Genomic DNA, 20,458 nt, shown 5'->3' on the forward strand with positions numbered 1-20,458 from the left:
AAATTTTCCCAAATCTCTGTATGAAAGGAGGCGGTGGCCCTCAATACAAAACGAGTGAACTTAAGGGTACTATTTATTTAGAAAAACCTTAAATCCACAGTATAATTATTAAAAGAACTGAACACGTCAGAAACACGAATTTTCTAGGATTCTGGTAATTTGAAAAGTCAGCAGGAAATAGCATAACAACATTTCTTCCAGAGCATTTGTAGAGTTAAATGAGCATCTACACAGCTACATTGCGTAAACAGTTTTCACTGTAGCAGCTATAGATCGAGAACCTGCAAGGCACTATTCTGGGAGAGAAAAAGCTTAAGGTGGGGTTCTGGTCTGATTACAATTAGGCTGCAGTTGTGTTTAAAACCTGCAAGGAGTCTCCTAAGGAACTTGAGTAGTAGTATGTTTATGCCTTTGTTACAAATGGCAAACATTTATTGCGTCTCCTAAAATATTATCCTTGCAGTCATGTCAGCAGTATGTCTGTTTGACGCGTTTCACATGAAAGATTAATATTGGCGCTGAATTGGAGCGTGGCATCTTTTTAGACCCAAATGCATGGATGCTTTTTATACGTTTCCTATTCCATCGGTCAGAGGCACTGACTCTGGTCCTCAGGTTTCTCACTTGTTGAATGAGGAGATTAAACTGGGTCAGAGTTTACTCAGTTTTGTTTTTAAGTGACCAAACATTTCCAGACTACATTTTATCGGAAATCCTAATGTGCAAATTAGGTAAAAGGTGAATTCAGGCAACAAGTGGCCCACGGGGCACATTGTGGGCAACTCCTAATGTGTGCAGGGACAGGCTAGGAAACCATTACAGTGTCACTTCTAGTGCTTTGATCTGCCCTGGCGCATTCAGGACCTGTGGAGCAGATGAACACAACCTAGATCCAAAATGAGATTTTGATTGTGGTGAAAGTTTTTATAAACGTAGTTACAAACTTTCCCGAAGAGTAGGAACTTATCTGTTGTGTGCTATCTTTCTGAGTAAAGGTAGCTATGCTATCTTATGTGAAGACCTCTTAATCATAGAAAAAAGTAACTGAAGTTTTTTGGTAAGTGTTTAGTCAGTTCTACTCTGACGTGATCCCACATATATTTATTATGATTGTCTTTATGGAAGTGAAATTAATCTTGAAGCTGACTTAGGGCTAGCGACGCCTGGAACTTTGTAGGCGGAAGTATATGTGAGGGGACGTTACATGCAGTGCTTTTCCTTCTAAAAATTAAACTTTAAAATACTCACCGAGCTGCGACTGTTGCCAGGATGAAGAGTGTGTGCGCCTCGATAAGGAGAGATTGGCTGCTCGCTTGGAGGGTCACAAAGAAGGGATTGTACAGACGGAACAGATTAGGTAAGCATTTCTGTAGTATAAAGAAGGCAGTTCAGGGGTGTGTAAGTGTATGGGGAAAGGAAGTTTAATGCACATTAGGAAAGTATTTGATTTGGCTTAAGGTATGCTGGTATGCCTTAGATTTCTAGGGAAAGTTGCACAGTATTATGTAAAAGGAGTCAAATACTAGATGCATCTTCAGCATCTGCTACAAAGCACCTGCATCCTAATAGAAACAAACCAGTGTACTGTGTCAACTGTTAGGGTACCCAAACACTTCTTAACTTTTCCCATTTTACGTTGTGAAAATGACACTGAGGTTCAGATTGTTACCTTCATGAAATCTATACTCAGTGTTGTCTGTTTTTATGGTTCTGAACGTCTCTGTTTACTGTTTTGCCTATTATTTGAAAATCAAGTAAAGAAAAGGAAACATCACAATATGGTTTCATCTTCCAGACATGAAAAGGAATATATGTTTATGTGGCACATAAAAGCCTCCTGTTACAGTATATTGTACATTATGACATACAGGTTTGAAACCTTGAAGTAAATTTCAGGCAAAACCTAAGTTTTGAATTCTTTACAGATTGAATTTTTCACCCCTAGTCCCTTCCAAGGGTGTGTGTGTGTGTGTGTGTGTGTGTGTATACTTTGCATAGGTAGAGGGATGTAAACAAATGAGAGTATCAGAAAATATATAAATTAAAGCACCCATAGTAATGAGTTCTACTATTTTGGGTGGAGAAGACATGAAAAAATGTGAAGATTTCTGTTGCATTGGCCCGTCTAAGAAATTAGTAATATTTCTACAGGGGCTCTATAAAATCTTACATGATCATAAAATATGAAGTATGTCATTTTTGGATAAGAAGAAAACCTTAATTATTGCCACTTAAAGTATTTTTGCCGTGAACTTACAAATGTAACCCAGTGTATTTTGATGTGCTCAAGAGATCCTTTAAAAAATGAGATCATTTAAAAGAATGAATTGCTTTCAGGTCTTTGTCCGAAGCTATGTCGGTGGAAAAAATTGCGGCAATCAAAGCCAAAATTATGGCTAAGAAAAGATCTACCATCAAGACGGACTTAGACGATGACATAACTGCTCTCAAACAGAGGAGTTTTGTGGACGCTGAGGTAGATGTGACCCGGGACATTGTCAGCAGAGAGCGCGTGTGGAGGACGCGGACAACGATCCTCCAGAGCACGGGAAAGGCAAGTGAGATGTTTGCCGTGTTTGTGCAGTGAGCGTGGCCTGAACCTGGCATTGCTGATAGAAGAGGTTCAAGGTGCTCTGGGAGGTTCCACGCTGACCTCGGAAAGATCAGGAGAACGTGGATTTCTCGTTGGCGTATTTGCCGTGTAGTCTGCCTTGTGGTTGGTTGTTGGCCACCAAAGAAGCTGATGAGAAAGTCGTCTTGATTTGCCCTCATTTGTCAATCCCAGGAGGGGCCCACTTTTCCTGTTGACCAGATTTTTGGGTAAACCCAATGAACAGGGAATATTACTGTCAAGCTCTCTGGTTAATATTAATTTTTCTCTCCACAAAGTAGAGAACTGGGGAAATCAGTCAGTGAACATTTATTGCATGTATTTTTATGCGTTATATTCCAGTTTGTGGATATAGCAATATTTATTTGTTCCTTATTAATGGAGTCATTCTGTTTTTTAATCCTCACCTGAGGATATTTTTTCCGTTGATTTTTAGAGAGAGTGGAAGGGAGAGGGAGAGACAGAGAGAAACACTGATGTGAGAGAGACACATCGATTAGTTGCCTCCCACATGCTCCTGACCAGGGCTGGGAGCCTGCAACCGAGGTACGTGCCCTTGACCGGAATCGAACCCGGGACTCTTCAGTCCTCAGGCAGATGCTCTATCCACAGAGCCAAATGGCAAGGGCTATTTTTTTGGCTTTTTTGTTGCTGCTGGATTGTGGGATTTTCTTCTCTCTTCTCCCTTCTTTTCCCCCTTCCTATTCACGATTACAAATAATGCATTAAAAGACACCCTTGTACATAAACCTCTGCTTTCATGTGCATACAGCAGAAGTTTAAACTCTAGAAGCAAATTGCTGGTTAAAGGAGATGCGTGCTTTAAACTTTGAAAGACGCTGGTGTGTCCGTATCTTAAGGGGTCTCCAGAAAGGTGGCGGTGTTTCACCTACATAGTGTCGGCTGTCTTTTCCTCCCCCACCGCCCAGTGTTCCCCTAAATGTCAGTTCTCCCCTGACGCCCAGTTGTTAACAGTGATGAGTGGTGAGACAGTTGGTAGAGGTGTGAGATTACTGATAAAACTGGACTGTCATACGCGTTTCATTTGCAGATTTTGGGTTCTGGCCTCACCTTTACTCCACCATTTTAGCAGGAATACAGCTGCTAGAAAAGAGAAGGTGAAGGAAAGACTTGTTTTGTGCTCTGACTTGTACCAGGCACTTGAGCTCAGGACTAGGACTCATTCCCCAGACCTTAGGTTATGGAGAAGTCTGAGACTGCGAGTAAGCTTCCGCTTTTGTATTTATAGGAAATGGTCCGTTTGATACTCATTCTTCCTGCCTAAGGTGGGGCTCATAGTTGAATATTGTCACTTACATTGTTCTACCAACATTGATTATAACTGCTGAAGAATCTGCATTTTACAGTGATGGAACGGAACTTAGGTGATATGCCCCACCTTCCTTTTAGACCAAACATGAAGTTTTCAGATAACTGAGATGAACAACTTCTATTGAGCGCTAGGTGGCAGGATTGTACCATCATTCGAAAACGTAGTGTTTTACATTAGTGTTGGTACCACTGTTACAGTTTGGAAAATAGGTTAATGGAAGAATTGCTTGGTAGCTAGGTTTGCTTCTGTTTTACCATTTTTAAAATAACTAATTTGACTGGTGTTTTCTCTGTAGACTGTTTTTTTTCCTGCTAAACTCAAAAACTTTCTAGGTACTCATAGCCGTACAAGACCCTAAGATTTTAGACAGACCTTATTTTCTGAGTTTTTGGAATAAAAGATAGGTTGAAGATTCCATGAGAAATAGAAGTATGTACTTTTATGGTTATTGCAGGCACCCCACATAAAGCAACCAGATTTTATAATGCCATTAAAAACACATTTTTAAACGTGTGTACATTGGTATGTGTGCACTGCTGAAAAATTGACAAAAAGATAATTTCTGCCATACAAAAATAGCTGATAACATTTTGACTGATTTTCCCAGACTCTGTGTCTCTCACACAATACTATATTAAATTTACAGTAGTGAGAATTGATTTTCATCACTTGGATTAAGACTTCATTTGCATTTGTCACTGTTGACCTTTGCACTGTCGGTGTGAATGGGGGACCTGGTGCACTGCTGGCCTCTTGGCACGAACAGGCATTGGCACCACTCTGCTGGCGGCCAGCCATGTGTTCTTTGCCGCTGGTGATGCCTGTGCTGAGGTTTGTGTGTGGGTTGGCGTGATGTCAGAGAAAATCCACAGTCCCTTGAAAAGCTGTTGTAGTCCTCCTTTTCCAGGTGTCTGTGTGAGGCCAGATTTTCTTTCATGTACTTAGACCAAAACAAAGCAACATAAAGCAAATACTAACTATAGAAATACAGCTCTCTCCTAGTAAGCCAGACATTGAGCCCGGCAACAATTTTAAGTAGCGCCCCTCTTTCTTGTCCTTACTTTTTGTGCATTTTGGAAAGTAGTTCTTCAAACCAGGGGCTTCTCCAAAAAGCACTGAGATTTCAGCCAGGGATCCCCTGAAATGAGTGACGTGAAGCCATTTACTGCGAGTGAGGGATGGTTACACAGACCAATTAATAAAAGTTAATGAAGTTAAACAAATTAAAATAAAATTAGGAAAGTAAAAAATAAGAACCAATTAAAAACATATTTAAGAAAAAATGGGGAAGGGGCATATGTAATGCTTTCAACAATAAGGATTTTTTTTTTAAGCCCTGGAGAAGCTGTGCCTGCCAACGAGGAAGCGGCTGCACATTCCTGGCGGAGTTGGAGAAAGGATTCGGGTTTTTACACTCTGTGCGATTCAGCATCCACTGGAGTTTCGGAACATATCCCCTGAGGATGAGGGGGTTGTTGTAGCTGTTGATTCAGAATTAAGCCTCTCTTGACCACACATCTGTCGTGTTTTATTTTAGAACTTTTCCAAGAATATTTTTGCAATTCTTCAGTCTGTGAAAGCCAGAGAAGAAGGGCGTGCACCTGAGCAGCGACCGGCCCCCAATGCAGCACCTGTGGTAAGAATGGTTTACTGCTTACGCTGTAATTTATTGAAAATGATGCTTGGTTTCCAGTGTTATAATTTTGAAGACATGTAATCAAAGGTTTTCAGTTAGTAGGTTCTAAACCTTATGCAGCTTCAACATAGCCAAAGGATGTGAAAATCCTTCTCACCGTTAAAAGTTACTTGAGCAGTAAATCTTACCTGGAGACATACCTGTGTGGACTCCCATGACAAAGTAATCTTCTTTCTTATTGGCTGGGCTTTGAAGCTGGTTGATAGGTCAATTCATAGTAGTTAAATGGTCACATGCCTACCTGGAGGAAGTCTCCATTAGAATATCACAGGCATCGTCCTTATCCTGGGCAATAGTCTTCCATAATAATGTTTTATTACTTACGTAAATGCTTAATGTTACAATATAATAAATATACTTACGGCTACATTTTATTTCCATAACAAGCTATTGAGAGAGATACCAGCTTCTTTGTCACTTAGTCATCCCAAGAATCCTGTGATGCAAAAATATTATTATTCCCATTTGATAGGTGAGAAAACTGAGACATAGGTTGCAATTGCCCAAGTCCATAATCCTCCTATATAATAAAAGGCTAATATGCAAATCGACCGAACGGCAGAACAACCGGTCAGTCGATTTACATATTAGCCTTTTATTATATAGGATTATTGTTACAGTTGTCATTGTCATTAAAGATTAACAATTTGGAGAATAATTCAGTTAAAAGGCTCTAAAATGCCAGCTCAATAAACTTTGAATTAAAAGTGTTTTTGGTTTATTTTTTTGTTAAAAAGTTCATAATTGGAGGAAGCTTATTATTTCATAAAAAGATGTAAGTAATTGGAATGAAAATCATAAGCACACACCCATGTCGTTTCTGCATCTCTAAGAAGTGTTGCTTTTTGCTGTGGTTTACGTTTACTTGGGGTCCTTTGCCCTGACTGGGGTGGCAGTTTTCTGGTAGCGAACAGTATCTTGAAAATAAGCATCCATGACTCACTTTTGTCTACTCCCCACTTTGGTCTTATTGTCTATGGTAAGAAAAAAAGCTTAGAAAACAATATTATTATGGCTTTTGTGATGAGTATAAGTAACAATAGACTATTAACATGTAAATCATGGTTAATTTTTCTACAGGATCCCACATTGCGAACCAAACAGCCTATCCCAGCTGCCTACAACAGATATGACCAGGAAAGATTCAAAGGGAAAGAAGGCAAGTGACGTGATGTTTGTCTTCCTTTTCCTGGGGTGGGGCTCCCCGGGAGAGGCGGGAGGCTGACGCTGGGCCGCAGTTGGCAGCCCATCCGCCGCGGCCACGCTCCTTCCGTAGGTGCTTCCATGGCGCCCTGGGTGCTGTCGCCGCGGCATCGAGTTGTGACAGGGTTTGTGTGGTCTGCAAAGCCTGGAGACACCATCTGGTTTTTACGGAACGGTCTGCCTGCCCCTGCTGCAGTGCGTGGCTTCTGGACCCAGATTGCTTCTGTCACCGTCACTCTGTAAAGTGTGAATTTTGAGGAGTGACTTTAACTGCGTTCTGCCTCAGTGTCCCCCTTTGTGACATTGCAGTACGAATAGCAGTGGTAGGTGCAATGCCTGCCTCTTAGAGTTGCTGTGGGGAGTGAACTAGATGATATAAAGTCCATAGAGTGCATGACTGGTGTGTAATTAACCATATGTGTGTGTGTGTGTGTGTGTGTGTGTGTGTGTGTATATATATATATATATATATATATATATGTTACATTTATATTTTACATTTGCTATTAGTGCTAGTTCTTCTTCTCAGAGGTTTATTTTAGAGGGAGGTTCTACATGTCAGTCTTGTTCCCCAGATTATAACTGTGTACAATGAGCGCTCGGGAGGCGGGGATTGGTCAGCATATGAGGATGTTTTGTGGAAGCCCACGTGGTGTGCGGGCTAACTCAGTAGGGATGAGTGCCACGCCAGTGAGGTGGGTAGTGAGTGGGACTAATGACGGTGTAACTTCTCGTTTATCTTGACTTGATGCATGAAAAAATGAGGTAGTAGCACATGCAAGTTTAACAGTTGTCATTTTTTTCTGCATAATCTGAAACCAAGTTTCATTAAAAGATGTATTACCTTGATGCAGTGAGTTTTGTGTGTTGACTTCCTTTACTGGACAAAGGCATGTACTGAATACTAGTCCATTCCTTTATTCACTGCGATGTTTTTCTTGTGGAATGAGTTATGTGCACTCTAGGGGTTGGCAGATTACAGCCCACAGACCAACTCTGACCCTCGTTCATCTCGCTTCTGCCACCACACTGCAAAAGTCACTGGTGTGACAGTGACTGCTTGGCGTGCAACGTGTAACATGTTTAGTGCGTGGCGCTTTACAGAAAGGCATATTGGGACTCTGCCTTGGAGCCTTATCTCTGTTTACAGCATTGTTTTTCTACAGTGTACAGACCTAATCGTTGTCATTTTGGAAGATGACCTTTTCCTATATGTTACGGACTTCCTATGATAATAGGTGCTTTCAGTGGTACTGTAATTGAGTATTAGATGTGAATAATTTGGGGGTTACATTATAAAGTTTATTCAATCTAATTTTTAAAATATATATTTTTTATTGATTTGAGAGAGAGAAAGAAACATCAATGATGAGAGAGAATCAATGATCGGCTGCCTCCTGTACACCCCACACTGGGGATCAAGCCCGCATCCTGGGTATGTGCCCTGACCAGGAATAGAACCATGACCTCCTGGTTCATAGGTTGATGCTCAACCACTGAGCCACGCCGGCCGGGTTCAATCTAAATTTTTGACACTTCCAACCAGCTGTGTGAGTGTTGAACACAGTTGTGGACATAGTGTGAACCAGCTTCTGCACACTGGGCTCGTTGGTGTGTATTGGATATATTTTTGAGACTAGGACCCTTATAAGTTTTTATCTTCAGAAGTGCGTGATTTAACTTTATGTGTATGGTAGATTCAAGGTTTTATTATACTGCTGACCTGTTAAGATATATTATGGGTTATTACTTTAGTCTAATAGAAAACCCTCTTTCTCTACAGAAACGGAAGGCTTCAAGATTGACACGATGGGCACCTACCACGGGATGACGCTGAAGTCCGTGACGGTGAGTCCTCTGACCACTGAGCTGCCCTTGCTCCAGGCACTCTGTGAGCCGCGGGTGCTGACGGAGAGCTTGACTCTGTGTTTTCTGTGTCAGACGTTTGTCTTTAATGCCAGTTGTGCTGATAGATGTGTGTGGAGGTGATGGATTCACAGGTGTCCTTGTTACCTTTATTTAACTGAGTTGAGTGTGTGAACTTGCTGTGATTAACTGCAAGTAGGTGGGATGCTACCTGGTGAGAGGATTTAAAGACAACAAGGGGTCGCAAGGTCAACTTGGAGAGTTTCTTGCTCTGGTGTCTTATGCTCTTTAAAGTGAAATCCCTTACACTCTTTAAAAAGACATCAAAATTCATTATTATTGGCGTTTTCTTGGGGATAGAACTTGCCTACTGGCCATTCCCCAATCACACTATTGTGGAACTGAAGTTGTTTTCCTTAGGTAGCCATCAAAGTAAGTCTTTTATGGTTATTGTCCTTTTTACTTTTGTCTCATCCGAAATGCCATTAAATTGGTTTCATTACTGAGCTGTGCAAATAGGGAAGTCGGTGATGGTTCTTATAGTGATTCATCTGCAGAACAGTTTTTCTCAACTCCAAGGACAGCGTCTTCATTAAGAGTGTAAGAACGGAGGGGCGCTGCTGCCCCACTTTGTGGTGTGTAATGTTACAGAAACAAGCACAACAGAGTGGTCAGATTGCTAGCACTTACAGTATTTTAAGACTCATTTTTAATCTCTCCTGTTGATGACCTGATTGATTTGAGCAGGTCTTACAGAATACTTAGAGAAGTGTGAACTTGACACTTTGAAGTTGCTCTGATCATTGTTTCTTTTAAAAAAATATTTTTAAAATATTTTTTTTATTGATTTCAGAGAGAAAGGAAAGAGAGAGATAGAAACATCAATGATGAGAGAGAGTCATTGATCAGCTGCCTCCTGCACGCCCCCTACTGGGGATGGAGCCCACAACCTGGGTATGTGTCCTGACCAGGAATTGAACCGTGACCTCCTGGTTCATAGGTTGATGCTCAACCTCTGAGCCACACCTGCCAGGCCATTGTTTTTTTTAAAAAAACATTGAATCTCAAACTCATGCTTCTTCTTTAAGTTTTTTTTTTTTTTAAACATTTTTATTGATTTCAGAGAGGAAGGGAGAGAAAGAGAGAGATAGAAACACCAATGATGAGAGCATCATTGATTCGCTGCCTCCTGCATGCCCCCCACTGGGGACCGAGCTTGCATCCCGAACATGTGCCCCTGACCAGAATCGAACCCAGGACCTTCCAGTCCACAGTCCAGTGGCTCTATCCACTGAGCCAAACCAGCCAGGGCTGTTCTTTAAGTTTTTGCCTTTTTTTTCTTCTGTTGGAAGATGAGTTTCACCAGTTTGTTTACCTTGTTCTCCAATTAAGAAAGTTTCTCATGTGCTATCCGCCCAGACATACAAAGCAGTTAAGTGTCTGCTAAAGACTTGGTTGCAAACATATGACTTCTTTCTAACTTATGTATGGCTCATTTTTGCTGCCATTGTTCTTCAGGGTTTTGGTGCACCTGGTTGATAGACATAATTACTAAAATTAGGATCAATCTGCATTAGGCCTGATCTACATAACTTTCAAGCCCAAGATGTCAGAGTTCTGTTAGATGTAAGACCAAATTAATAAATTGACTTCTGCAGATGACTAGGAAATTTCTATGGAAATGAATTTTTCTGACATGTATTATAGAGAAGAGGTATGTGTTTTGATGATAATATTTCATAACAATCATAAGTTATTGAGATTTATAGAAATTAATGCCCAGCCAGGGTATTTTGGTAATATTTGGTACTATTTCACAAAGCTAATAATTTAATGAAAGTTGTTATAGGAATAGAAGCATCCCAGGTGTCTTTAAAATTACAAGCTTGTATAGTTGGGTTGCTAATTAATTTTGACTTAGGCCAAGAAATGCATTTCCTAGTAAAGGCTCCAGAGGCCAAAGGCATGAGGGTTGCAGGTTGTTAGGGGCTTTTTTGAGTTGGGAGCCTTTTCCCAAAGTGTGTACTTGGGTTCTATAATATGTAAGAAACACTGGATTAAACAGATGTGGTGGTGCAGGAATTGCGTCGTTTTAATAGTTGAATCTCAAGTGCGCACTGTATCTAAGCTGATCTCCGCGTTTGCCTGTCCGCCCTCCGGTGAGAGCACTGGTAGACCTAGTGTGGCACCCGATCAGTTCGCGTGAGGCCAGCGTAGGGTTGTGGGTTGAGAGTAGAAACTATTTCGTACAGGAACACTTGAATACATTTCATGGATTCCTTCCGTGAAAGGGGCCACATTACACGAAGAAAATGCCACGGGTAATGCTTTTCGATACATAGTGAGTAAGAGGAGGTGATGAAGAGCTTTCTTCGTTACTGGATAGCAGCAAGGAACTTAGCAGGACCAGAGAGAGAGAGAGAGAAAGAGGGAAGGAGGGAGAGAGAGAGGGAGAGAAGCTCAGAGTTTCAGAGGTCAAATGCAGCGAATGTTCCGCTGTTGCAGCACAGCGGGCTGAGTGTGCAGATTCCCCTTGTTTATCACCGACGAGCAGCACTGGCCAGGTCAGTCCTTCATTCTTCTTCACCCGGAAGCTTCAGGCTGCTTATCTCTTCGTTACCCGGTGAAGAGAGACTTCCTTCCAAAAATGGTCCCTGCAGGTCCTCCTCAGCACCGGCTCCTGGAAGCCGTATGTGGCTGTCCAGTCATCGCCGGTCTGTGCAGGGAGGCAGAGGCAGGTTTTCTCTGACCTCTCTCCATCCTTGATTTCTTCACTGTCTGACCAAGTGGAACGGATGTGGAGGATGGGAGACGGGCATTAGACGGTTCCCGGCCTCACTAGCAGCATAAGGTGGCCCTGACTTTCCACGGAGAATAGCACCCTTCAGAACTTCTTCATAGTTTTCTTAACTTTATTTTCCTTAATGAGAGTGGCCCACTCCCTTTCTTGTCCAGTTCTTCTTGCTGTGTTTGGAGAAGTAGGGTAACTATTGAATGTTCTTCAGCTCTCAGCAGTGAGAGACTGTGAATTAAGATAAAAGGATTCCCTCGCTCTTCATTAAATAATCTCCCACTTTTTAGAAACATTATTTGCACGTTCACCTGTTCCAGTGAGAGAGAATCTTCCAGTTCATCCGACAGGGTAACCCAGGTGGGAGATGGGAAGGGGGTGGATAGATGCATAAAGGCTGTTGTGGAATCCTGCCAAGCCGGGGGGAAGTCAGGACACCTCTCCCGGGCTCCGCAGGCGGTGTCCAGCCGCACTGTCAGGTTCATAATTCTTCCCAGGTCACCTCTGGGTAGACACTGTCTTGGTGCCATGAGTCACAGGGCAGGTAATTTTCTATTCCAAAAGCACAAGACAGTATCGCTCCTTATTGTAATTATATTTACCTTCATCAATACAACTCCAATCCCTTCAAGTTTAACAAAATTATCAGTATTGAGCATGTTTTACCACTTCTAAATTGTAACTCCTCCTCAGTGTCTTTGTAGATTAACCACCCACCATGTTTTTAACATAGATATGATTTTAGTGTGTGTGTATGTGTGTGTGTGTATGTATGTGTGTGTATATGTATATATATATATATATATATATATATATATATATATATATACCTTAATATATTTTTATTGATTTCAGAGAGGAAGGAGAGGGAGAGAGAGAGAGAAACATCAATGATGAGAGAGAATCATTGATTGACTCCCCCATGCATGTCCCACGCTGGGAATTGAGCCTGCAACTTGGGCATGTGCCCTGACCACTGAGAAACGAACTGTGTGATCTCCTGGTTCATAGATCGATGCTCAACCTCTGAGCCAAGCCAGTAGGGCTTATTTTATACTAGAGGACCAGTGCACTGCGCCCTCTCGCAATCTGAGACCCTTTGGGGGATGTCAGAGAGCTGCTTCCGGCCAGATCCCTGCAGGTCATCCCGAGGGACCCCACCGGTGCACGATTCGTGCACCGGGCCTCTAGTATTCATATAAGATCTTTGGGCCCTGACTGGTTTGGCTCAGTGGATAAAGCATCGGCCTCCGGACTGAAAGGTTCCAGGTTCGATTCTGACCAAGGGCATGTACCTTGGTTGCGGGCACATCCCCAGTAGGGGTGTGCAGAAGGCAGCTGATGGATGTTTCTCTCATCGATGTTTCTAACGCTCTATCCCTCTCCCTTCCTCTCTGTAAAAAATAAAAAAATAAAAAATATTAAAAAAAGAAAAGATCTTTGGTTCATCTCTTCCTGCCCTCCCCTCTCCCCCCTTCCTTCTGAGAGTCATCAGTCTATTCCATGTTTCCATGCCTGTGTGCTGAGCGTCTGCCCCCTGGTGGTCATTATGCATCATAGCTACTGGCTAGTCAACTGGTTGGCTGGTCTCTTAGGCATATATATATTCATATATAAGTATATATATGTATGTGTGTATGTATATATGTGTGTGTGTGTGTGTACACACACACACACACACACACACACACAGACACACACACACTAGAGGCCCAGTGCACGAACTTGTGCACCGGTGGGATCCCTCTGAGTGACCTGCAGGGATCGGGCTGAAACCCGCAGTCCAATGCTGCCTGCAGCTCCTACCTGCCGCTCCTGCTCATCCTGAACCCACTGTGCCTGCTGCTGGCTCGTGCCCAATCAGTCCCGATAGGGAGAGGCTTGCGCTGCCACAGCAGTGTTGCCAGCCATGAGCACTGCATCTGGCGCCCTCCCAAGGGGAGTGGCCTGCGGGATTGGGCAGAAACTGGCTCTCCGACATCCCCCTAGGGGTCCCGGATTGCGAGAGGGTGCAGGCCAGGCTGAGGGACCCCACTGGTGCACAATCGGGCCACGGAGGGACTGTGGGAGGGCTCCAGGGCGTGTCCGGCTCATCTTACTCAGTCCTGATTGGCCAGACCCCAGCAGCAAGCTAACCTACCAGTTGACTGACTGCCCCCTGGTAGTCAGTGCATGTCATAGCGAGCGGTTGAGCATCCTTAGCATATTATGCTTTGATTGGTTGTTTGGTTGTTCTGCTGTTCAGTCTATTTACATATTACCCTTTTATTATATAGGAAGGATAGATATTTCATTTCATTACTTAGAGGGGAAAAAGGATTATATTTCCTTTTACTTATTGATAAATTATTTGAATTCATTCATATGAAAACCTAGTCCTATCTAATAAAAGAGTAATATGCAAATTGACTGTACCTCTGCTACACCCACAAGCCACGCCCACCACCCAATCAGGAGTGAGTATGCAAATTAACCCAACCAAGATGGCTGTGGCCATGGAGCGAGCAGGAGGCTTAGGTTTCCCCGGCAATGGAGGAAGCCAAGCTTCCTGCGCACCCTGGCCGGCCCAGGCCTCTGCTCAAGGCTACAAAGTTTCAATTATAGAAGATAAATAAATCCCAACAAAAATGGTTGCGGCCATGGAGCGAGCAGGAGGCTTGCGTTTCCCCAGCGATGGAGGAAGCCAAATTTCTTGGCCGGCCCTGGCCTCCACTCAAGGCTACAAAGTTTCAATTATAGAAGATAAATAAATCCCAGATCCCAGGGCCTCTGCTTGGGTCGCCGGGGGGCATGGCCGTCCTGCAAACCAACACAGGCTCCTCACCCAGGCCGCCCCACGCCCCAAGGGAACCCCCACCCTGATCCAGGACACCTTTCAGGGCAAACCAGCTGGCCCCCACCGGTGCACCAGGCCTCTATCCTTTCTAATAATCCTATCTAATAAAAGTAATATGCAAATTGACTGTCACTCCAGTACACAAGGTGGCTGCCCCCATGTGGACAAAAGATGGCTGCCAAAAGATGGCCAGCAGGGGAGGGCAGTTGGGAGGGATCAGGCCTGCAGGGGAGGGCAGTTGTGGGCAATCAGACCAGCAGGGGAGGGCAGTTGTGGGCGATCAGACCAGCAGGGGAGGGCAGTTGGGAGGGACCAGGCCTGCAAGGGACTGCAGTTGGGGGCAATCAAGCCTGCAGGGGAGGGCAGTTAAGGGTGACCAGACTGGCAGAGGAGGTAAGTTGGGGGCGACCGGGCCTGCAGGGAAGGGCAGTTGGGGGGGGGGGGACCAGGCCTGCAGGTGAGGGCACTTAGGGGTGACAAGGCCTGCAGGGGAGGGCAGTTAGGGGCAATCAGGCTGGCAGGGGAGTGGTTAGCGGGAGATCAGGTTAGCAGGCAGAAGTGGTTAGGGGCAATCAGGCAGGCAGGCGAGCAGTTGGGAGTCAGTAGTCTTGGATTGTGAGAGGGATGTCCGACTGCCCATTTAGGCCTGTCGGACGTCCCTTGAGGGGTCCCATATTGGAGAGGGTGCAGGCTGGGCTGAGGGACACCTCCCACCCTGGTATGAATTTTGTGCACTGGGCCTCTAGTATATTTAATAACATGCTGTAATTGGGTGTTTAGATATTTCCTTGGGTACTTTTCTGCTGGCTCTTGGCAGTTTTAGTTTGCTGTATCAATTCCTAGGTCTTCATAGATTGGTTTAAATCTTCAATGAATTTCCATTCTTTTATATAAATCCACATTCATATTTTATTTTCTTAGCTGTCTTAGTATTTCTCTTATGCATTGGATTGTCTAGTTAGTTCATCCCTTCCCCCTCCCGCACCGTGCCAAACCTCATTTGATCTTTAATTCTAAGTTTTGGTTTTTTTCCAGGTCTTTTTCTTGATGGATGTTTCTTTTGTGTTGTTCTTCTTGTCTTTCCTGCTTCTCATGTTTCTCTGTGAGTGACTGTTCCCACTTTTATTTTAAAAATACCTGTTTTTAAACTCTTGCTTCTGGTATGGATAAAACTAAGTTCTCATTTAAAATTTTAGAATGCTGTTTTACTGTCAAGTTGAAGATCTTTTTATTTCGAATGTTTAGGAATTAAAGCTTTAAAGATTTTTAATTTTAATTGAAGACAAAGGTCATAGCAACCATAGAAGTCAGATAATTGTCTCACTATTGAGGTTGTCATAGTTTACGTTGTCATTAAAAATCTTTACATTTAGGTTTTTGCAGTGGTATATAAGATCGGATATATAATTTTGATATTGAATCAATTAGACATTTTACATATTGCATTTAAGTCAGAAATAATTGATTCAATTTTTTATCTACAAACTGAATGAATTTTGGACACTATTAATCTAATTATTGACTTCTCTAAATTTGGTATTTTTAAATAGAAGCTTCAATTTTCTTACAATGTCTTTTTGTCATATGTATGTGTTGTCATAAACATTCTGGTATTGAATTTCATGTATATTTTAATATACCAAACTTGAGAACTAAAATTAAGCAGGTCTTTAGCCTTTGATTAATGTAGAAGCCTTTTAGTTTTCTTTATTAGAAAATCCAAAAATTCAGCTTCTAATATGATTAGAATATTATCATTTATCTTAAAATACTGTACAAAATACTTATAGTGTCCTTAGGAACTGTTGAGTTTTAGCATAGGTAGAGCTATATTGTAATAACCAATCATTCTGATAGTAAATTTGTGGGTATGTTATAATTTACCAAAAACTTTGGATATATATTATGAGATGTATTTCTCCCTATAAGAGTTGCTTTAACAGAAAAAAACTAAAAACTTTATCATTTAAATTGATTTGGGGAACATTTTAAAAAATCTGGATTAAACATAATAGATAGAATTGATCTAATACCTTCTAATAAAATTAATAGCAATTTTTGGGAGGCACGTGATATACATTTGATTTATTTTTTAAACTTTCAGAGTCGTTATTAGTAATTTTTAAAAGTTTGTGCAATTTTTTTCTGAAGCTCTAGACAACAGATAAAGACCCCAGGGCAGTAGATGTGACATACACATGCTTCCATGTGGCATGCAGGTAGCGTTACGTTGTATTTTGTACTGGGACCTCCCGGAGATCCCTGAGGACCAAAGCACAGCCATCCTGCCTGCTTCTAGGTGCCCGAGAGTCCTCAGCCCCTCTGTACGGAGCCGGTCACAGCGCATGGCCCTGCAGCTGTGAGCACAGGGCGGGAGGCTGTGGCTCATGGCTCACGCATGTGCGAGGAGCATTTGAGGGGCTAAACGCCCGTGAGAAGTATAATTGCCAGGGCCACTGAACTCTGTCTAGCCCATACATGTTCTCTGTGTAAAAGAGCTACCTGGGAAATCATGGTATAGCGATATGGTTGCAAGGTGAGTCTTTGTTAAATTACATCCTTCAGCTGTTTAGTGGCGTTAGAGTACGAAGGCTTGATGTTTGCATCTCTTCAGTACAGGCCGATCGGGGCCAGGCCATGCAGCCTCTGATCGTGGTCACTGCTGCACAGGCTTGCTTAGGCTATAACTTAGTGTTTCTCCTCAACTACTGCTACTTCCAATGCCAGGATGTGCTAGTTTGATCAGAGATTAAGTTTTTAGGCCCAGACAGCTGAATACTGAGAGAGAGTTTCTTTGCTCTTTGCAATGAGTGCTGTTAGACCCCGAGTGCATCCTCAACAAGATGTGAAAACGCCAGGGCAGGTCTTCATGATGCCGCTGTCTTCCCTGCACGATGGGGAGGGAGGGGGGACTCCTGGGGAGCCTCATCAGGTCAGGCGAACTGGTCCAGGACCTGGTCTGCCTGGAGAGGGGCGCCTGGCTCCGTCTGTTCTACAGCAGACGGCCCTCCTGGAATTGGTTCCCTCCGAGGGGCTGCTTTCGGCAAAGCAACTACCGATGCCTTTTATTCCCCCCTTTTTTCTTAATTTTGAAAAATTTCAGACATCAACACAATTAGAGAATGGTAATTAGTTTGATTTTCTGTCTGTCCATCACACAGATTCTGAAATTGTTTTTTTAAACCGCTCTTCATCTGGCTTTTTCCCCTGAATTATTGTAAAGCAAAACCCAGACACTGGTGTCTGTGCCTACATACTTTGCTTTTTCTAAAAATCCTGGACTTTTTTTTTTTTAACCCAGCCACAGAGGTTATCGCACATGACAACACAAATAATAATATTTTGGTATCAGCTAATACTCAGTTCATTTTCCAGGTTCTTTGATTTTTCTGAAAAGTGTCTGTTGTAGTTCATCTGATGGAAATAGGATCCAAACAGGCACCACAGTTGCGTGTAGTTGTTAGCATTCTTCAGTTTCTTTTGCTGGGGATTAGACGTTCATAATCTCTCCTCATGTCATGGATCCATTGGTGGACTGGTCAATCCCATGAGTCCTCTCTCTGAGTGTTTTTAATACACAAAGTACAAAAGATGACAAAACTAACACTGATGAAATAGTATTACCAAGCTATTTTAAAAATGCAAATTTATGACATGGTAGTTTATACTTCTTTACTAATGAATTATATAACAACTAGAGGCCCATTGCAGGAAGATTCCTGCAATAGGGCTTCCTGCTGCGGTCGTCGCCCCACCTGCTTCCCTCCCTTCTCTCCTGGCCCGCCTGCTTCCCTCCCTTCTCCACTGCCCTGCCTGCTTGCTTCTCTGCAGCTTCGCTCCCTTCTGCAGTGCTTGGCTTCTTTCTACGCTGTCTTCAGTCTTCACTCTGGCCTGGATATGCAAATTAACCGCCATCTTGGTTGGTTTGGTTTGCATACTCGCCCTGATTGGCTGGTGGGCGTGGCTTGTGGGTGTAGCGAAGGTACGGTCAATTTGCATGTTTCTCTTTTATTAGATAGGATACCCAGTGACAAATCTAATAATTGCCAGAAATTTACAGCATGAGCATATACAATATTTCAAGATATGTATAACAGTGGTAATGTGACATGGGAAGATCTGATTTCGGTTGGTGACAAAGTCACAGCCATTGTTATTAGTTTTGCGATTTGTTGCCTATATTCACAAAGGTTGGAAATGTTAACTTCTGTCAGAGGTTGGTGAAAATAAAATTTCACACCCACATCAGGGACCCTCTGAATTCTATCCACAACACCCTGCCGTAGGGAAAGGTTTTAAGAAAGGCAGTTACCACAGTTCTGTGTCAGGGGCTTTTTTCTGTTTTTCTACCACCTGGTCAGGCTCTCCTCACCCTCCTGGCCTGTGTCTTTGCAGTTCTGTTTGCCTGGATCAGTCTTCTTCGTTTAATAGGCTGGCTCCTCCTCATTCCTATCTCAGTTCAAGGTCACTTTCCTTCTGGTGATCCTCCTGTCTGTTTATTTACGTTGACGATTTCCTTTGACTATGAGGGCCTGAAGGCAAGAACTACACCTTCCCCCACTGTATGTCCAGTGCTGGGATAGTACTTGGCACGTTGCTTGAAACGTGTTTATCAAATGAATGGTTCTTTTTAAAAAATGTTTTATTTTTATTTTTTTAAATATATTTTTTATTCATTTCAGAGAGGAAGGGAGAGAGAAACATCATTGATGAGAATCATTGATCGGCTGCCTCAGGCATGCCTCACACTGGGGATCGATCCTGCAACCTGAGCACGTGCCCTTGACCAGAATCGAACTTGGGACCCTTCAGTCCGCAGGCTGACACTCTATCCACTGAGCCAAACCAGCCAGGGCAAAAAATATGTTTTTATTTATTTCAGAGGAGGAAGGGAGAGGGAGAGAAAGATCAATGTGAAAGAGAAACATCAATCTACTGCCTCCTGCATGCCCCCTAGTGGGAATTGAGCCCGCAACCTGGGCATATGCCTTGACTGAGAATCAAACAGGGACCTCCTAGTGCGTGGATGTCGCTCTACCAACTGCGCCACATTGGCCGGGCCAAATGGATGGCTCTGAAGCCCATATTATATGTTACATTTCCAGTTGCCGCCATACTTTCATCTGTGTAGAGAGCAGTCGTTGAAGTTACTATGGTTACTGGTGCTTTATAATCTGTAGGTTCTCAGTGCCGCTGCACAGTCCTTGTGTGTGTTTCCTGATGGCTCTTTATTACGTTGTCCCTAGTGAATCAGGTTCTTCCAGATTTTCTCTCCCTCAGGGTCCTTGGCATCATTTCTGCCACTTCTCTCCCTGCCCTCACCTGCGCTGTCTGGATGTCACACTGCCGTTGACCTTCCCAGCACCTGGAATTCCTTCTCTCTGCGCCATGCCCCCTTCCTGGCCCAGGCTTGTCCCATCTCCCTGGAGTGCGCGGCGGGCTCAGAGCTGGTCTCCTCCCGCCGCTCCTGTCTCCTCGCTCTGCTCTGCAGGCTGCTTTGCTTCACACCTGGGAGGTGGAAGCCATGAGGCACGAGCCAGCCTCTGCCTTCTTCTGTTTCCAAACACTTCTGTTTTGTAATGGCTTCCCAGCACGCGTGGGGTTAAGAACCACAGATAGTTCTTACCGTGCGCTGCAAGTCTTCATGCGGTTTTCCCTGCCCCTTTCTTTCTCACCCTTTTGGCATCAGTTCACACCAATCTCCCTCTCGCATCTTGGGCTGTGGTTTTCCCCACCTCAGGGTGACTGTACCGGCTCCTTCTTCCTGGAACTGCTCCCATTTTGCCGATTAGCATCTCCTAGATGTCAGCTTGGGCATTATCCCAGGCAGGGCTTCTCTGAGCCCAGGGAACACGGGTGGGTGAGACCCCCCGCCCCACGCTTCATGGCAGGCACCACGGCTGTCCTTGCCGTGCGCTCTGTGGCAGGAGTGTTCGTTATCTCAACAACCCAGCGCTGCCGCTCGCTCGGTGTGTGTGCAGGTCACACTCAGTGCTTGGGGAGCCGGTACCTGCCCAGGAAGTGAGAGCATGGGGCGCCCCCTCCGCTCTGAGAGGCCCGGCTCGGTTCCTGCAGCCGGATGCGGGGCTCTGGGATGGAACCTGGCGAGCCTGGTCGTCGGC

At 43.7% G+C, this 20,458-nt stretch overlaps 1 protein-coding gene across 1 annotated transcript in view; it reads left to right on the top strand.

Moving 5' to 3' along the window:
• The window catches only part of CDC73 (cell division cycle 73), a 65,725-nt gene that overhangs the window by 9,475 nt on the left and 35,792 nt on the right, over window positions 1-20,458 (top strand). The window contains exons 6-10 of the mRNA XM_079763497.1: window positions 1,269-1,357; window positions 2,338-2,554; window positions 5,482-5,580; window positions 6,721-6,799; window positions 8,627-8,691. Of these exons, the coding sequence (XP_079619623.1) occupies window positions 1,269-1,357; window positions 2,338-2,554; window positions 5,482-5,580; window positions 6,721-6,799; window positions 8,627-8,691 (549 nt within the window). The remainder of the gene's footprint in view (window positions 1-1,268; window positions 1,358-2,337; window positions 2,555-5,481; window positions 5,581-6,720; window positions 6,800-8,626; window positions 8,692-20,458) is intronic.

The sequence above is a fragment of the Cnephaeus nilssonii genome (assembly GCF_951640355.1).
Source record: "Cnephaeus nilssonii genome assembly, chromosome: 23".
Lineage (NCBI taxonomy): Eukaryota > Metazoa > Chordata > Mammalia > Chiroptera > Vespertilionidae > Cnephaeus > Cnephaeus nilssonii.